At 60.1% G+C, this 15,399-nt stretch overlaps 1 protein-coding gene across 1 annotated transcript in view; it reads left to right on the top strand.

The window, feature by feature from the left end:
- MPL (MPL proto-oncogene, thrombopoietin receptor) overlaps positions 1 to 15,399 on the top strand; it is a 44,726-nt gene that overhangs the window by 9,276 nt on the left and 20,051 nt on the right. The window contains exons 4-5 of the mRNA XM_078605358.1: positions 175 to 347; positions 913 to 1,075. Of these exons, the coding sequence (XP_078461484.1) occupies positions 175 to 347; positions 913 to 1,075 (336 nt within the window). The remainder of the gene's footprint in view (positions 1 to 174; positions 348 to 912; positions 1,076 to 15,399) is intronic.

The raw sequence follows: 15,399 nt of genomic DNA, 5'->3' as shown, positions 1-15,399 counted from the left end.
ACGCGGGGGGGAGACTTTGGGGGGAGACGCAGGGGAGACACGGGGGAGACGCGGGGGGGAGACGCCGGGGGGGAGACTCGGGGGAACGCGGGGGAGACGCGGGGGGGAGACGTGAGGGGAGATGGCGCCGCTGTCCCGTGCTGACCGCTGCCGCCGCTGCTGCTGCCCTGCCAGTTCTGGTCGACCCGCCGGGCGAGCTGGCGGTGAGGAGCGACGGCCGCCAGGGCCGCCTGCGCGCATCGTGGGCGCCTGCCCCGGGCAGCGACTTTGCTCTCCTCTTCCAGCTATGCTACGCGCGGGTGACGGAGGGCGGCCGCGCGACCCCCGAGCCCGCCGCTCCATCGCACGTGAGAGCCCTCGGCTGTGATCGGCCGCCCCCCTTCCTGCCCCCCCCGCCCCGGCCCCCCGACACGGCCGCCGCGTCTTTCGAGCGATCCGTGCTCGCGCTCCAAGCCGTAGCGAGATTCTTGCTCGGTCTCCTCCTCCTCCTTCTTCCGTACGGCGGATGTAGATGCAGAGCAACGACTTCAATTTCACATTCAGATGGTTAGGTCCAGATAACCGCGTCAGGAGCAGCGGTACCGTATCACGGTGACGTCTTCTTCCCATTTGTGGATCGGGGCATTGCGTCGTTACATGTTGTATGGTCTGTTCTGGATGACCAGAGTCGCACACCGCTGGAGAGTTTCACATTGTCCAGTTGCGCAACATCAGGTATCCGCATCTACTGCCACGGTTTGTGCGGACGCGGTTTCAGGGTAAACTGTGAGCGTCGACCCCAGGGATCGTGTGAGTTGGGTCTTTTGTGAGGGGGAGCCCTGACGAGGCGTCGGTGCCCTCGGCGCCGGGAAATCCCTCGGCTCCGTTGCCGCGTGCTCCGTGAAGGGAGCCGAGCGTGCGTGTTGGCCGCAGGAGAAGACCGCGTACGACACTTGGGCGGAGCTGCACTTCCCCGACGAGGAGGCCGCCGCGTACAGGTTCCGCGTCAGGGCCCGGCCCTCGGACCAGAGTCAGTACGCAGGGCCCTGGAGCACGTGGTCGCCAGCGGTGACGGCGGCCCCTCCGTTCGTCACCGGTGAGCTCGCCGCTGCCTCCGCCTCGCCCCTCAGATGCCGCTTTCGTTCGTCTCGAGATCCGCGTGTGTGTGCGCGTCTGGAGATTCGCGTGTGTGTGTGTGTCTGGAGATCCGAGTGTGTGTGTGCGTCTGGAGATCCGAGTGTGTTTGTGTGCGTCTGGAGATCCGCGTGTGTGTGCGTCTGGAGATCCGAGTGTGTGTGCATCTGGAGATCCGAGTGTGTGTGTGCGTCTGGAGATCCGCGTGTGTGTGTGCGCGTCTCGAGATCCGAGTGTGTTTGTGCGTCTGGAGATCCGAGTGTGTGTGTGCGTCTGGAGATCCGCGTGTGTGTGTCTGGAGATCCGAGTGTGTGTGCGCGTCTCGAGATCCGCGTGTGTGTGCGTGTCTCGAGATCCGAGTGTGTGTGTGCGTCTGGAGATCCGAGTGTTTGTGTGCGTCTGGAGATCCGCGTGTGTGTGTGCACATCTCGAGATCCGAGTGTGTGTGTGCGTCTGGAGATCCGCGTGTGTGTGCGCGTCTCGAGATCCACATGTGTGTGTGTGCGCGTCTGGAGATCCGAGTGTGTGTGTGTGTGTCTGGAGATCCGAGTGTGTGTGTGCGTCTGGAGATCCGTGTGTGTGTGCGCGTCTCGAGATCCGAGTGTGTGTGTGCGTCTGGAGATCCGAGTGTTTGTGTGCATCTGGAGATCCGCGTGTGTGTGTGCGCGTCTCGAGATCCGAGTGTGTGTGTGCGTCTGGAGATCCGCGTGTGTGTGTCTGGAGATCCGAGTGTGTGTGCGCGTCTCGAGATCCGCGTGTGTGTGCGTGTCTCGAGATCCGAGTGTGTGTGTGCGTCTGGAGATCCGAGTGTTTGTGTGCGTCTGGAGATCCGCGTGTGTGTGTGCACATCTCGAGATCCGAGTGTGTGTGTGCGTCTGGAGATCCGCGTGTGTGTGCGCGTCTCGAGATCCACATGTGTGTGTGTGCGCGTCTGGAGATCCGAGTGTGTGTGTGTGTGTCTGGAGATCCGAGTGTGTGTGTGCGTCTGGAGATCCGTGTGTGTGTGCGCGTCTCGAGATCCGAGTGTGTGTGTGCGTCTGGAGATCCGAGTGTTTGTGTGCATCTGGAGATCCGCGTGTGTGTGTGCGCGTCTCGAGATCCGAGTGTGTGTGTGCGTCTGGAGATCCGCGTGTGTGTGTGCGCGTCTCGAGATCCACATGTGCGTGTGTGCGCGTCTGGAGATCCGAGTGTGTGTGTGTCTAGAGATCCGAGTGTGTGTGTGCGTCTGGAGATCCGAGTGTGTGTGTGCGTCTGAAGATCCGAGTGTGTGTGTGCGACTGGAGATCCGCGTGTGTGTGTGTGCGCATCTCGATTCCGAGTGTGTGTGTGTGTCTGTAGATCCGCGTGTGTGTGCGCGCGTCTGGAGATCCACGTCTGTGTGTTTGTCTGTAGATCCGCGTGTGTGTGCGCATCTGGAGATCCGTGTGTGTGTGCGCGTCTGGAGATCCACGTGTGTGTGTCTGTCTGTAGATCCGCGTGTGTGTGCGCGTCTAGAGATCCGTGTGTGTGTGCGCGTCTGGAGATCTGCGTGTGTGTGCGCGTCTGGAGATCCGTGTGTGTGTGCGCGTCTGGAGATCCGTGTGTGTGCGCATCTGGAGATCCGCGTGTGTGTGCGTCTGGAGATCCGCGTGTGTGTGCGTGTCTGGAGATCCGCGTGTGTTTGCGTCTGGAGATCCGTGTGTGTGTGCGCGTCTGGAGATCCGCGTGTGTGTGCGTGTCTGGAGATCCGCGTGTGTGTGCGTCTGGAGATCCGCGTGTGTTGCGCGTCTGGAGATTCGCGTGTGTGTGCGAGTCTCGAGATCCGCGTGTGTGTGTGCGTCTGGAGATCTGCGTGTGTGTGTGTGCGTCTGGAGATCCGCGTGTGTGTGCGCGTCTGGAGATCCGCGTGTGTGTGTGCGTTTGCAGATCCGCGTGTGTGTGTGCGTCTGGAGATCCGCGTGTGTGTGTGTGCGTATGGAGATCCGTGTGTGTGTGCGCGTCTGGAGATCCGCGTGTGTGTCCGTGTCTGGAGATCCGCGTGTGTGTGCGTCTGGAGATTCGCGTGTGTGTCCGTGTCTGGAGATCTGCGTGTGTGTGCGTCTGGAGATCCGCGTGTGTGCGCGTCTCGAGATCCGCGTGTGTGTGTGCGTCTGGAGATCTGCGTGTGTGTGTGTGCGTCTGGAGATCCGCGTGTGTGTGTGCGTCTGGAGATCCGCGTGTGTGTGTGCGTCTCGAGATCCGCGTGTGTGCGTCTGGAGATCCGCGTGTGTGTGTGTGCATATGGAGATCCGCGTGTGTGTGCGTCTGTAGATCCGCGTGTGTGTGCGCGTCTGGAGATTCGTGTGTGTGTGTGCGTCTGGAGATCCGCGTGTGTGTGTGCGTCTGGAGATCCGCGTGTGTGTGCGCGTCTCGAGATCCACATGTGTGTGTGTGCGCGTCTGGAGATCCGAGTGTGTGTGTGTGTGTCTGGAGATCCGAGTGTGTGTGTGCGTCTGGAGATCCGTGTGTGTGTGCGCGTCTCGAGATCCGAGTGTGTGTGTGCGTCTGGAGATCCGAGTGTTTGTGTGCATCTGGAGATCCGCGTGTGTGTGTGCGCGTCTCGAGATCCGAGTGTGTGTGTGCGTCTGGAGATCCGCGTGTGTGTGTGCGCGTCTCGAGATCCACATGTGCGTGTGTGCGCGTCTGGAGATCCGAGTGTGTGTGTGTCTAGAGATCCGAGTGTGTGTGTGCGTCTGGAGATCCGAGTGTGTGTGTGCGTCTGAAGATCCGAGTGTGTGTGTGCGACTGGAGATCCGCGTGTGTGTGTGTGCGCATCTCGATTCCGAGTGTGTGTGTGTGTCTGTAGATCCGCGTGTGTGTGCGCGCGTCTGGAGATCCACGTCTGTGTGTTTGTCTGTAGATCCGCGTGTGTGTGCGCATCTGGAGATCCGTGTGTGTGTGCGCGTCTGGAGATCCACGTGTGTGTGTCTGTCTGTAGATCCGCGTGTGTGTGCGCGTCTAGAGATCCGTGTGTGTGTGCGCGTCTGGAGATCTGCGTGTGTGTGCGCGTCTGGAGATCCGTGTGTGTGTGCGCGTCTGGAGATCCGTGTGTGTGCGCATCTGGAGATCCGCGTGTGTGTGCGTCTGGAGATCCGCGTGTGTGTGCGTGTCTGGAGATCCGCGTGTGTTTGCGTCTGGAGATCCGTGTGTGTGTGCGCGTCTGGAGATCCGCGTGTGTGTGCGTGTCTGGAGATCCGCGTGTGTGTGCGTCTGGAGATCCGCGTGTGTTGCGCGTCTGGAGATTCGCGTGTGTGTGCGAGTCTCGAGATCCGCGTGTGTGTGTGCGTCTGGAGATCTGCGTGTGTGTGTGTGCGTCTGGAGATCCGCGTGTGTGTGCGCGTCTGGAGATCCGCGTGTGTGTGTGCGTTTGCAGATCCGCGTGTGTGTGTGCGTCTGGAGATCCGCGTGTGTGTGTGTGCGTATGGAGATCCGTGTGTGTGTGCGCGTCTGGAGATCCGCGTGTGTGTCCGTGTCTGGAGATCCGCGTGTGTGTGCGTCTGGAGATTCGCGTGTGTGTCCGTGTCTGGAGATCTGCGTGTGTGTGCGTCTGGAGATCCGCGTGTGTGCGCGTCTCGAGATCCGCGTGTGTGTGTGCGTCTGGAGATCTGCGTGTGTGTGTGTGCGTCTGGAGATCCGCGTGTGTGTGTGCGTCTGGAGATCCGCGTGTGTGTGTGCGTCTCGAGATCCGCGTGTGTGCGTCTGGAGATCCGCGTGTGTGTGTGTGCATATGGAGATCCGCGTGTGTGTGCGTCTGTAGATCCGCGTGTGTGTGCGCGTCTGGAGATTCGTGTGTGTGTGTGCGTCTGGAGATCCGCGTGTGTGTGTGCGTCTGGAGATCCGCGTGTGTGTGTGCGTCTCGAGATCCGCGTGTGTGTGTGCGTCTGGAGATCCGCGTGTGTCTGTGTGCGTATGGAGATCCGCGTGTGTGTGCGTCTGTAGATCCGCGTGTGTGTGCGCGTCTGGAGATCCGTGTGTGTGTGCACGTCTGGAGATCCGCGTGTGTGTGTGCGTCTGGAGATCCGCATGTGTGTACGTGTCTGGAGATCCGCGTGTGTGTTTGCATCTCGAGATTCGCGTGTGTGTGTGCATCTGGAGATGTGTGTGTGTGTGCGTCTGGAGATCCGCGTGTGTGTGCGCGTCTGGAGATCCGCGTGTGTGTGGGCGTCTCGAGATCCGCGTGTGTGCGCGCGTCTAGAGATCCGCGTCTGTGTGCGCGTCTGGAGATCCACGTGTGTGTGGGCGTCTCGAGATCCGCGTGTGTGTGTGCGTCTGGAGATCCGCGTGTGTGTGCGCATCTGGAGATCCGTGTGTGTGTGTCTGTCTGTAGATCCGCGTGTGTGTGCGCGTCTAGAGATCCGTGTGTGTGTGCGCGTCTGGAGATCCGCGTGTATGTGCGCGTCTGGAGATCCGTGTGTGTGTGCGCGTCTGGAGATCCGCGTGTGTGTGCGTGTCTGGAGATCCGCGTGTGTGTGCGTCTGGAGATCCGCGTGTGTTGCGCGTCTGGAGATTTGCGTGTGTGTGCGCGTCTCGAGATCCGCGTGTGTGCGTCTGGAGATCCGCGTGTGTGTGCGTCTGTAGATCCGCGTGTGTGTGCGCGTCTGGAGATCCGCGTGTGTGCGTCTGGAGATCCGCGTGTGTCTGTGCGTATGGAGATCCGCGTGTGTGTGCATCTGTAGATCCGCGTGTGTGTGCGCATCTGGAGATCCGTGTGTGTGTGCGCGTCTGGAGATCCGCGTGTGTGTGCGCGTCGGGAGATCCGCATGTGTGTACGTGTCTGGAGATCCGCGTGTGTGTTTGCGTCTCGAGATCCGCGTGTGTGTGTGCATCTGGAGATGTGTGTGTGTGTGTGCGTCTGGAGATCCGCGTGTGTGTGCGGGTCTGGAGATCCGCGTGTGTGTGGGCGTCTCGAGATCCGCGTGTGTGTGTGCGTCTTGAGATCCGCGTGTGTGTGCGCGTCTGGAGATCCGCGTGTGTGTGCGCGTCTTGAGATCCGCATGTGTGTACGTGTCTGGAGATCCGCGGGTGTGTTTGCGTCTCGAGATCCGCGTGTGTGTGTGCATCTGGAGATGTGTGTGTGTGCGTCTGGAGATCCGCGTGTGTGTGCGCGTCTGGAGATCCGCGTGTGTGTGTGCGTCTCGAGATCCGCGTGTGTGTGCGCGTCTGGAGATCTGCATGTGTGTACGTGTCTGGAGATCCGCGTGTGTGTTTGCGTCTCGAGATCCGCGTGTGTGTGTGCATCTGGAGATGTGTGTGTGTGTGCGTCTGGAGATCCGCGTGTGTTTGCGCGTCTGGAGATCCGCGTGTGTGTGTGCATCTGGAAGATCCGCGTGTGTGTGTGCGTCTCGAGATCCGCGTGTGTGTGTGCGTCTGGAAGATCCGCGTGTGTGTGTGCGTCTCGAGATCCGCGTGTGTGTGTGCGTCTGGAGATCCGCGTGTGTGTGCGCGTCTGGAGATTCGAGTGTGTGTGTCCATCTGGAGATCCGCGTGTGTGTGTGCGTCTGGAGATCCGCGTGTGTGTGTGCGTCTGGAGATCCGTGTGTGTGTGTGCGTCTGGAGATCCGCGCGTGTGTGTGCGCGTCTGAAGATCCGCGTGTGTGTGCGCGTCTGGAGATTCGCGTGTGTGTGTGCGTCTGGAGATTCGCGTGTGTGTGTGCGTATGGAGATCTACGTGTGTGTGTGCGTCTGGAAGATCCGCGTGTGTGTGTGCGTCTGGTGATCCGCGTGTGTGTGTGCGTCTGGAGATCCGAGTGTGTGTGTGCGTCTGGAGATCCGCGTGTGTGTGCGCGTTTGGAGATCCGCGTGTGTGTGCGCGTCTGGAGATCCGAGTGTGTGTGTCCATCTGGAGATCCGCGTGTGTGTGTGCGTCTGGAGATCCGCGTGTGTGTGTGCGTCTGGAGATCCGCGTGTGTGTGTGCGTCTGAAGATCCGCGTGTGTGTGTGCGCGTCTGGAGATTCGCGTGTGTGTGTGCGTCTGGAGATCCGAGTGTGTGTGTGCGTCTGGAGATCCGCGTGTGTGTGCGCGTTTGGAGATCCGCGTGTGTGTGCGCGTCTGGAGATCTGCATGTGTGTACGTGTCTGGAGATTCGCGTGTGTGTGCGAGTCTCGAGATCCTCATGTGTGTGTGCGTCTGGAGATCTGCGTGTGTGTGTGTGCGTCTGGAGATCCGCGTGTGTGTGCGCGTCTGGAGATCCGCGTTTGTGTGTGCGTCTGGAGATCCGCGTGTGTGTGTGCGTCTGGAGATCCGCGTGTGTGTGTGTGCGTATGGAGATCCGTGTGTGTGTGCGCGTCTGGAGATCCGCGTGTGTGTCCGTGTCTGGAGATCCGCGTGTGTGTGCGTCTGGAGATTCGCGTGTGTGTCCGTGTCTGGAGATCCGCGTGTGTGTGCGTCTGGAGATCCGCGTGTGTGCGCGTCTCGAGATCCGCGTGTGTGTGTGCGTCTGGAGATCTGCGTGTGTGTGTGTGCGTCTGGAGATCCGCGTGTGTGTGTGCGTCTGGAGATCCGCGTGTGTGTGTGCGTCTCGAGATCCGCGTGTGTGCGTCTGGAGATCCGCGTGTGTGTGTGTGCGTATGGAGATCCGCATGTGTGTACGTGTCTGGAGATTCGCGTGTGTGTGCGAGTCTCGAGATCCGCGTGTGTGTGTGCGTCTGGAGATCTGCGTGTGTGTGTGTGCGTCTGGAGATCCGCGTGTGTGTGCGCGTCTGGAGATCCGCGTTTGTGTGTGCGTCTGGAGATCCGCGTGTGTGTGTGCGTCTGGAGATCCGCGTGTGTGTGTGTGCGTATGGAGATCCGTGTGTGTGTGCGCGTCTGGAGATCCGCGTGTGTGTCCGTGTCTGGAGATCCGCGTGTGTGTGCGTCTGGAGATTCGCGTGTGTGTCCGTGTCTGGAGATCCGCGTGTGTGTGCGTCTGGAGATCCGCGTGTGTGCGCGTCTCGAGATCCGCGTGTGTCTGTGCGTATGGAGATCTGCGTGTGTGTGTGTGCGTCTGGAGATCCGCGTGTGTGTGTGCGTCTGGAGATCCGCGTGTGTGTGTGCGTCTCGAGATCCGCGTGTGTGCGTCTGGAGATCCGCGTGTGTGTGTGTGCGTATAGCGATCCGCGTGTGTGTGCGTCTGTAGATCCGCGTGTGTGTGCGCGTCTGTAGATCCGTGTGTGTGTGTGCGTCTGGAGATCCGCGTGTGTGTGTGCGTCTGGAGATCCGCGTGTGTGTGTGCGTCTCGAGATCCGCGTGTGTGTGTGCGTCTGGAGATCCGCGTGTGTGTGTGTGCGTATGGAGATCCGCGTGTGTGTGCGTCTGTAGATCCGCGTGTGTGTGCGCGTCTGGAGATCCGTGTGTGTGTGCGCGTCTGGAGATCCGCGTGTGTGTTTGCGTCTCGAGATTCGCGTGTGTGTGTGCATCTGGAGATGTGTGTGTGTGCGTCTGGAGATCCGCGTGTGTGTGCGCGTCTGGAGATCCGCGTGTGTGTGGGCGTCTCGAGATCCGCGTGTGTGCGCGCGTCTGGAGATCCGCGTCTGTGTGCGCGTCTGGAGATCCACGTGTGTGTGGGCGTCTCGAGATCCGCGTGTGTGTGTGCGTCTGGAGATCCGCGTGTGTGTGCGCATCTGGAGATCCCTGTGTGTGTGCGGTTCTGGAGATCCACGTGTGTATGTCTGTCTGTAGATCCGCGTGTGTGTGCGCGTCTAGAGATCCGTGTGTGTGTGCGCGTCTGGAGATCCGCGTGTGTGTGCGCGTCTGGAGATCCGTGTGTGTGTGCGCGTCTGGAGATCCGCGTGTGTGTGCGTCTGGAGATCCGCGTGTGTTGCGCGTCTGGAGATTCGCGTGTGTGTGCGCGTCTCGAGATCCGCGTGTGTGCGTCTGGAGATCCGCGTGTGTGTGCGTCTGTAGATCCGCGTGTGTGTATGCGTCTGGAGATCCGCGTGTGTGTGTGCGTCTGGAGATCCGCGTGTGTCTGTGCGTATGGAGATCCGCGTGTGTGTGCATCTGTAGATCCGCGTGTGTGTGCGCGTCTGGAGATCCGCGTGTGTGTGGGCGTCTCGAGATCCGCGTGTGTGCGCGCGTCTGGAGATCCGCGTCTGTGTGCGCGTCTGGAGATCCACGTGTGTGTGGGCGTCTCGAGATCCGCGTGTGTGTGTGCGTCTGGAGATCCGCGTGTGTGTGCGCATCTGGAGATCCCTGTGTGTGTGCGGTTCTGGAGATCCACGTGTGTATGTCTGTCTGTAGATCCGCGTGTGTGTGCGCGTCTAGAGATCCGTGTGTGTGTGCGCGTCTGGAGATCCGCGTGTGTGTGCGCGTCTGGAGATCCGTGTGTGTGTGCGCGTCTGGAGATCCGCGTGTGTGTGCGTCTGGAGATCCACGTGTGTTGCGCGTCTGGAGATTCGCGTGTGTGTGCGCGTCTCGAGATCCGCGTGTGTGCGTCTGGAGATCCGCGTGTGTGTGCGTCTGTAGATCCGCGTGTGTGTGCGCGTCTGGAGATCCGCGTGTGTGTGTGCGTCTGGAGATCCGCGTGTGTCTGTGCGTATGGAGATCCGCGTGTGTGTGCATCTGTAGATCCGCGTGTGTGTGCGCGTCTGGAGATCCGTGTGTGTGTGCGCGTCTGGAGATCCGCGTGTGTGTGCGCGTCTGGAGATCCGCATGTGTGTACGTGTCTGGAGATCCGCGTGTGTGTTTGCGTCTCGAGATCCGCGTGTGTGTGTGCATCTGGAGATGTGTGTGTGTGTGTGTGCGTCTGGAGATCCGCGTGTGTGTGCGCGTCTGGAGATCCGCGTGTGTGTGGGCGTTTCGAGATCCGCGTGTGTGTGTGCGTCTGGAGATCCGCGTGTGTGTGCGCGTCTGGAGATCCGCGTGTGTGTGCGCGTCTTGAGATCCGCATGTGTGTACGTGTCTGGAGATCTGCGTGTGTGTTTGCGTCTCGAGATCCGCGTGTGTGTGTGCGTCTCGAGATCCGCGTGTGTGTGCGCGTCTGGAGATCCGCATGTGTGTACGTGTCTGGAGATCCGCGTGTGTGTTTGCGTCTCGAGATCCGCGTGTGTGTGTGCATCTGGAGATGTGTGTGTGTGTGCGTCTGGAGATCCGCGTGTGTTTGCGCGTCTGGAGATCCGCGTGTGTGTGTACGTCTGGAGATCCGCGTGTGTGTGTGCGTCTGGAAGATCCGCGTGTGTGTGGGCATCTCGAGATCCGCGTGTGTGTGTGCGTCTGGAGATCCGCGTGTGTGTGTGCATCTGGAGATCCGCGTGTGTGTGTGCGTCTGGAGATCCGCGTGTGTGTGTGCGTCTGGAGATCCGCGTGTGTGTGCATCTGGAGATCCGCGTGTGTGTGTGCATCTGGAGATGTGCGTGTGTGTGTGCGTCTGGAAGATCCGCGTGTGTGTGTGCGTCTCGAGATCCGCGTGTGTGTGCGTCTGGAGATCCGCGTGTGTGTGCGCGTCTGGAGATCCGAGTGTGTGTGTCCATCTGGAGATCCGCGTGTGTGTATGCGTCTGGAGATCCGCGTGTGTGTGTGCGTCTGGAGATCCATGTGTGTGTGTGCGTCTGGTGATCCGCGCGTGTGTGTGCGCGTCTGAAGATCCGCGTGTGTGTGTGCATCTGGAGATGTGTGTGTGTGTGTGCGTCTGGAGATCCGCGTGTGTGTGTGCGTCTGGAAGATCCGCATGTGTGTGTGCGTCTGGTGATCCGCGTGTGTGTGTGTGTCTGGAGATCCGAGTGTGTGTGTGCGTCTGGAGATCCGCGTGTGTGTGCGCGTTTGGAGATCCGCGTGTGTGTGCGCTTTTGGAGATCCGAGTGTGTGTGTCCATCTGGAGATCCGCGTGTGTGTGTGCGTCTGGAGATCCGCGTGTGTGTGTGCGTCTGAAGATCCGCGTGTGTGTGTGCGCGTCTGGAGATTCGCGTGTGTGTGTGCGTCTGGAGATCCGAGTGTGTGTGTGCGTCTGGAGATCCGCGTGTGTGCGCGTTTGGAGATCCGCGTGTGTGTGCGCGTCTGGAGATCCGCATGTGTGTACGTGTCTGGATATCCGCGTGTGTGTTTGCGTCGCGAGATCCGCGTGTGTGTGTGCATCTGGAGATGTGTGTGTGTGTGTGCGTCTGGAGATCCGCGTGTGTGTGCGCGTCTAGAGATCCGCATGTGTGTGTGCGTCTGGAGATCCGCGTGTGTGTGTGCGTCTGGAGATCCGTGTGTGTGTGTGCATCTGGAGATGTGCGTGTGTGTGTGCGTCTGGAAGATCCGCGTGTGTGTGTGCATCTCGAGATCCGCGTGTGTGTGTGCGTCTGGAGATCCGCGTCTGTGTGCACGTCTGGAGATCCACGTGTGTGTGGGCGTCTCGAGATCCGCGTGTGTGTGTGCGTCTGGAGATCCGCGTGTGTGTGCGCATCTGGAGATCCGTGTGTGTGTGCGCGTCTGGAGATCCACGTGTGTATGTCTGTCTGTAGATCCGCGTGTGTGTGTGCGTCTAGAGATCCGTGTGTGTGTGCGCGTCTGGAGATCCGCGTGTGTGTGCGCGTCTGGAAATCCGTGTGTGTGTGCGCGTCTGGAGATCCGCGTGTGTGTGCATGTCTGGAGATCCGCGTGTGTGTGCGTCTGGAGATCCGCGTGTGTTGCGCGTCTGGAGATTCGCGTGTGTGTGCGCGTCTCGAGATCCGCGTGTGTGCGTCTGGAGATCCGTGTGTGTGTGCGCGTCTGGAGATCCGCGTGTGTGTGCGCGTCTGGAGATCCGCATGTGTGTACGTGTCTGGAGATCCGCGTGTGTGTTTGCGTCTCGAGATCCGCGTGTGTGTGTGCATCTGGAGATGTGTGTGTGTGTGTGTGCGTCTGGAGATCCGCGTGTGTGTGCGCGTCTGGAGATCCGCGTGTGTGTGGGCGTTTCGAGATCCGCGTGTGTGTGTGCGTCTGGAGATCCGCGTGTGTGTGCGCGTCTGGAGATCCGCGTGTGTGTGCGCGCCTTGAGATCCGCATGTGTGTACGTGTCTGGAGATCTGCGTGTGTGTTTGCGTCTCGAGATCCGCGTGTGTGTGTGCAGCTGGAGATGTGTGTGTGCGTCTGGAGATCCGCGTGTGTGTGCGCGTCTGGAGATCCGCGTGTGTGTGTGCGTCTCGAGATCCGCGTGTGTGTGCGCGTCTGGAGATCCGCATGTGTGTACGTGTCTGGAGATCCGCGTGTGTGTTTGCGTCTCGAGATCCGCGTGTGTGTGTGCATCTGGAGATGTGTGTGTGTGTGTGCGTCTGGAGATCCGCGTGTGTTTGCGCGTCTGGAGATCCGCGTGTGTGTGTACGTCTGGAGATCCGCGTGTGTGTGTGCGTCTGGAAGATCCGCGTGTGTGTGGGCATCTCGAGATCCGCATGTGTGTGTGCGTCTGGAGATCCGCGTGTGTGTGTGCATCTGGAGATCCGCGTGTGTGTGTGCGTCTGGAGATCCGCGTGTGTGTGTGCGTCTGGAGATTCGCGTGTGTGTGTGCATCTGGAGATCCGCGTGTGTGTGTGCATCTGGAGATGTGCGTGTGTGTGTGCGTCTGGAAGATCCGCGTGTGTGTGTGCGTCTCGAGATCCGCGTGTGTGTGTGCGTCTGGAGATCCGCGTGTGTGTGCGCGTCTGGAGATCCGAGTGTGTGTGTCCATCTGGAGATCCGCGTGTGTGTGTGCGTCTGGAGATCCGCGTGTGTGTGTGCGTCTGGAGATCCGTGTGTGTGTGTGCGTCTGGTGATCCGCGCGTGTGTGTGCGCGTCTGAAGATCCGTGTGTGTGTGTGTGTGCGCGTCTGGATATTCGCGTGTGTGTGTGCGTCTGGAGATTCGCGTGTGTGTGTGCGTCTGGAGATCCGCGTGTGTGTGTGCGTCTGGAAGATCCGCGTGTGTGTGTGCGTCTGGTGATCCGTGTGTGTGTGTGCATCTGGAGATCCGAGTGTGTGTGTGCGTCTGGAGATCCGCGTGTGTGTGCGCGTTTGGAGATCCGCGTGTGTGTGCGCGTCTGGAGATCCGAGTGTGTGTGTCCATCTGGAGATCCGCGTGTGTGTGTGCGTCTGGAGATCCGCGTGTGTGTGTGCGTCTGGAGATCCGCGTGTGTGTGTGCGTCTGAAGATCCGCGTGTGTGTGTGCGCGTCTGGAGATTCGCGTGTGTGTGTGCGTCTGGAGATCCGAGTGTGTGTGTGCGTCTGGAGATCCGCGTGTGTGTGCGCGTTTGGAGATCCGTGTGTGTGTGCGCGTCTGGAGATCCGCATGTGTGTACGTGTCTGGAGATCCGCGTGTGTGTTTGCGTCGCGAGATCCGCGTGTGTGTGTGCATCTGGAGATGTGTGTGTGTGTGTGCGTCTGGAGATCCGCGTGTGTGTGCGCGTCTGGAGATCCGCGTGTGTGTGTGCGTCTGGAGATCCGCGTGTGTGTGTGCGTCTGGAGATCCGTGTGTGTGTGTGCATCTGGAGATGTGCGTGTGTGTGTGCGTCTGGAGATCCATGTGTGTGTGTGCGTCTGGTGATCCGCGCGTGTGTGTGCGCGTCTGAAGATCCGCGTGTGTGTGTGCGCGTCTGGAGATTCGCGTGTGTGTGTGCGTCTGGAGATTCGCGTGTGTGTGTGCGTCTGGAGATCCGCGTGTGTGTGTGCGTCTGGAAGATCCGCGTGTGTGTGTGCGTCTGGTGATCCGCGTGTGTGTGTGCGTCTGGAGATCCGAGTGCGTGTGCGCGTCTGGAGATCCGCGTGTGTGTGCGCGTTTGGAGATCCGCGTGTGTGTGCGCGTCTGGAGATCCGAGTGTGTGTGTCCATCTGGAGATCCGCGTGTGTGTGTGCGTCTGGAGATCCGCGTGTGTGTGTGCGTCTGGAGATCCGCGTGTGTGTGTGCGTCTGAAGATCCGCGTGTGTGTGTGCGCGTCTGGAGATTCGCGTGTGTGTGTGCGTCTGGAGATCCGAGTGTGTGTGTGCGTCTGGAGATCCGCGTGTGTGTGCGCATTTGGAGATCCGCGTGTGTGTGCGCGTCTGGAGATCCGCATGTGTGTACGTGTCTGGAGATCCGCGTGTGTGTTTGCGTCGCGAGATCCGCGTGTGTGTGCATCTGGAGATGTGTGTGTGTGTGTGCGTCTGGAGATCCGCGTGTGTGTGCGCGTCTGGAGATCCGCGTGTGTGTGTGCGTCTGGAGATCCGCGTGTGTGTGTGCGTCTGGAGATCCGTGTGTGTGCATCTGGAGATGTGCGTGTGTGTGTGCGTCTGGAAGATCCGCGTGTGTGTGTGCGTCTCGAGATCCGCGTGTGTGTGTGCGTCTGGAGATCCGCGTGTGTGTGCGCGTCTGGAGATCCGAGTGTGTGTGTCCATCTGGATATCCGCGTGTGTGTGTGCGTCTGGAGATCCGCATTTGTGTGTGCGTCTGGAGATCCGCGTGTGTGTGTGCGTCTGGTGATCCGCGTGTGTGTGTGCGCGTCTGAAGATCCGCGTGTGTGTGTGCGCGTCTGGAGATTCGCGTGTGTGTGTGCGTCTGGAGATCCGCGTGTGTGTGTGCGTCTGGAGATCCGCGTGTGTGTGTGCGTCTGGAAGATCCGCGTTTGTGTGTGCGTCTGGAGATCCGCGTGTGTGTGTGCGTCTGGAGATCCGCGTGTGTGTGTGCGTCTGGTGATCCGCGTGTGTGTGTGCGCGTCTGAAGATCCGCGTGTGTGTGTGCGCGTCTGGAGATTCGCGTGTGTGTGTGCGTCTGGAGATTCGCGTGTGTGTGTGCGTCTGGAGATCCGAGTGTGTGTGTCCATCTGGAGATCCGCGTGTGTGTGTGCGTCTGGAGATCCGCGTGTGTGTGTGCGTCTGGAGATCCGCGTGTGTCTGTGCGTCTGAAGATCCGCGTGTGTGTGTGCGCGTCTGGAGATTCGCGTGTGTGTGCGCGTCTGGAGATTCGCGTGTGTGTGTGCGTCTGGAGATCCGCGTGTGTGTGTGCGTCTGGTGATCCGCGTGTGTGTGTGCGTCTGGAGATCCGAGTGTGTGTGTGCGTCTGGAGATCCGCGTGTGTGTGCATCTGTAGATCCGCGTGTGTGTGCGCGTCTGGAGATCCATCGACTCGCTACGCTTGAAACCCCGGTTTTAATGACTGAAATCCAAATTCAAAGCCAGGATGTCAGCGGTGCCGACTCCGCGTCTGAGCTCCCTTTCAGGTTGTTCTCCTTCCCACAGAGCAAACCTGGACACATTTCTCATTCGGCATGAGGTCTGTCATGCAAACTGCTCGGCAGTCACTGCGATGAAATTCAATGCAACAACGGTGCCGGGTGTCGGTACAAATCGACTGCTGCCACCCGACACGCACGACGGCAATACCCCGGCT

The sequence above is a fragment of the Lampetra planeri genome, chromosome 24 (genome assembly GCF_965212315.1).
Source record: "Lampetra planeri chromosome 24, kcLamPlan1.2.h2, whole genome shotgun sequence".
NCBI classification, from domain to species: Eukaryota; Metazoa; Chordata; class Hyperoartia; order Petromyzontiformes; family Petromyzontidae; genus Lampetra; species Lampetra planeri.
Note: the sequence above shows the minus strand (reverse complement) of the source record. Positions and strands in the feature narration are given on the sequence as shown.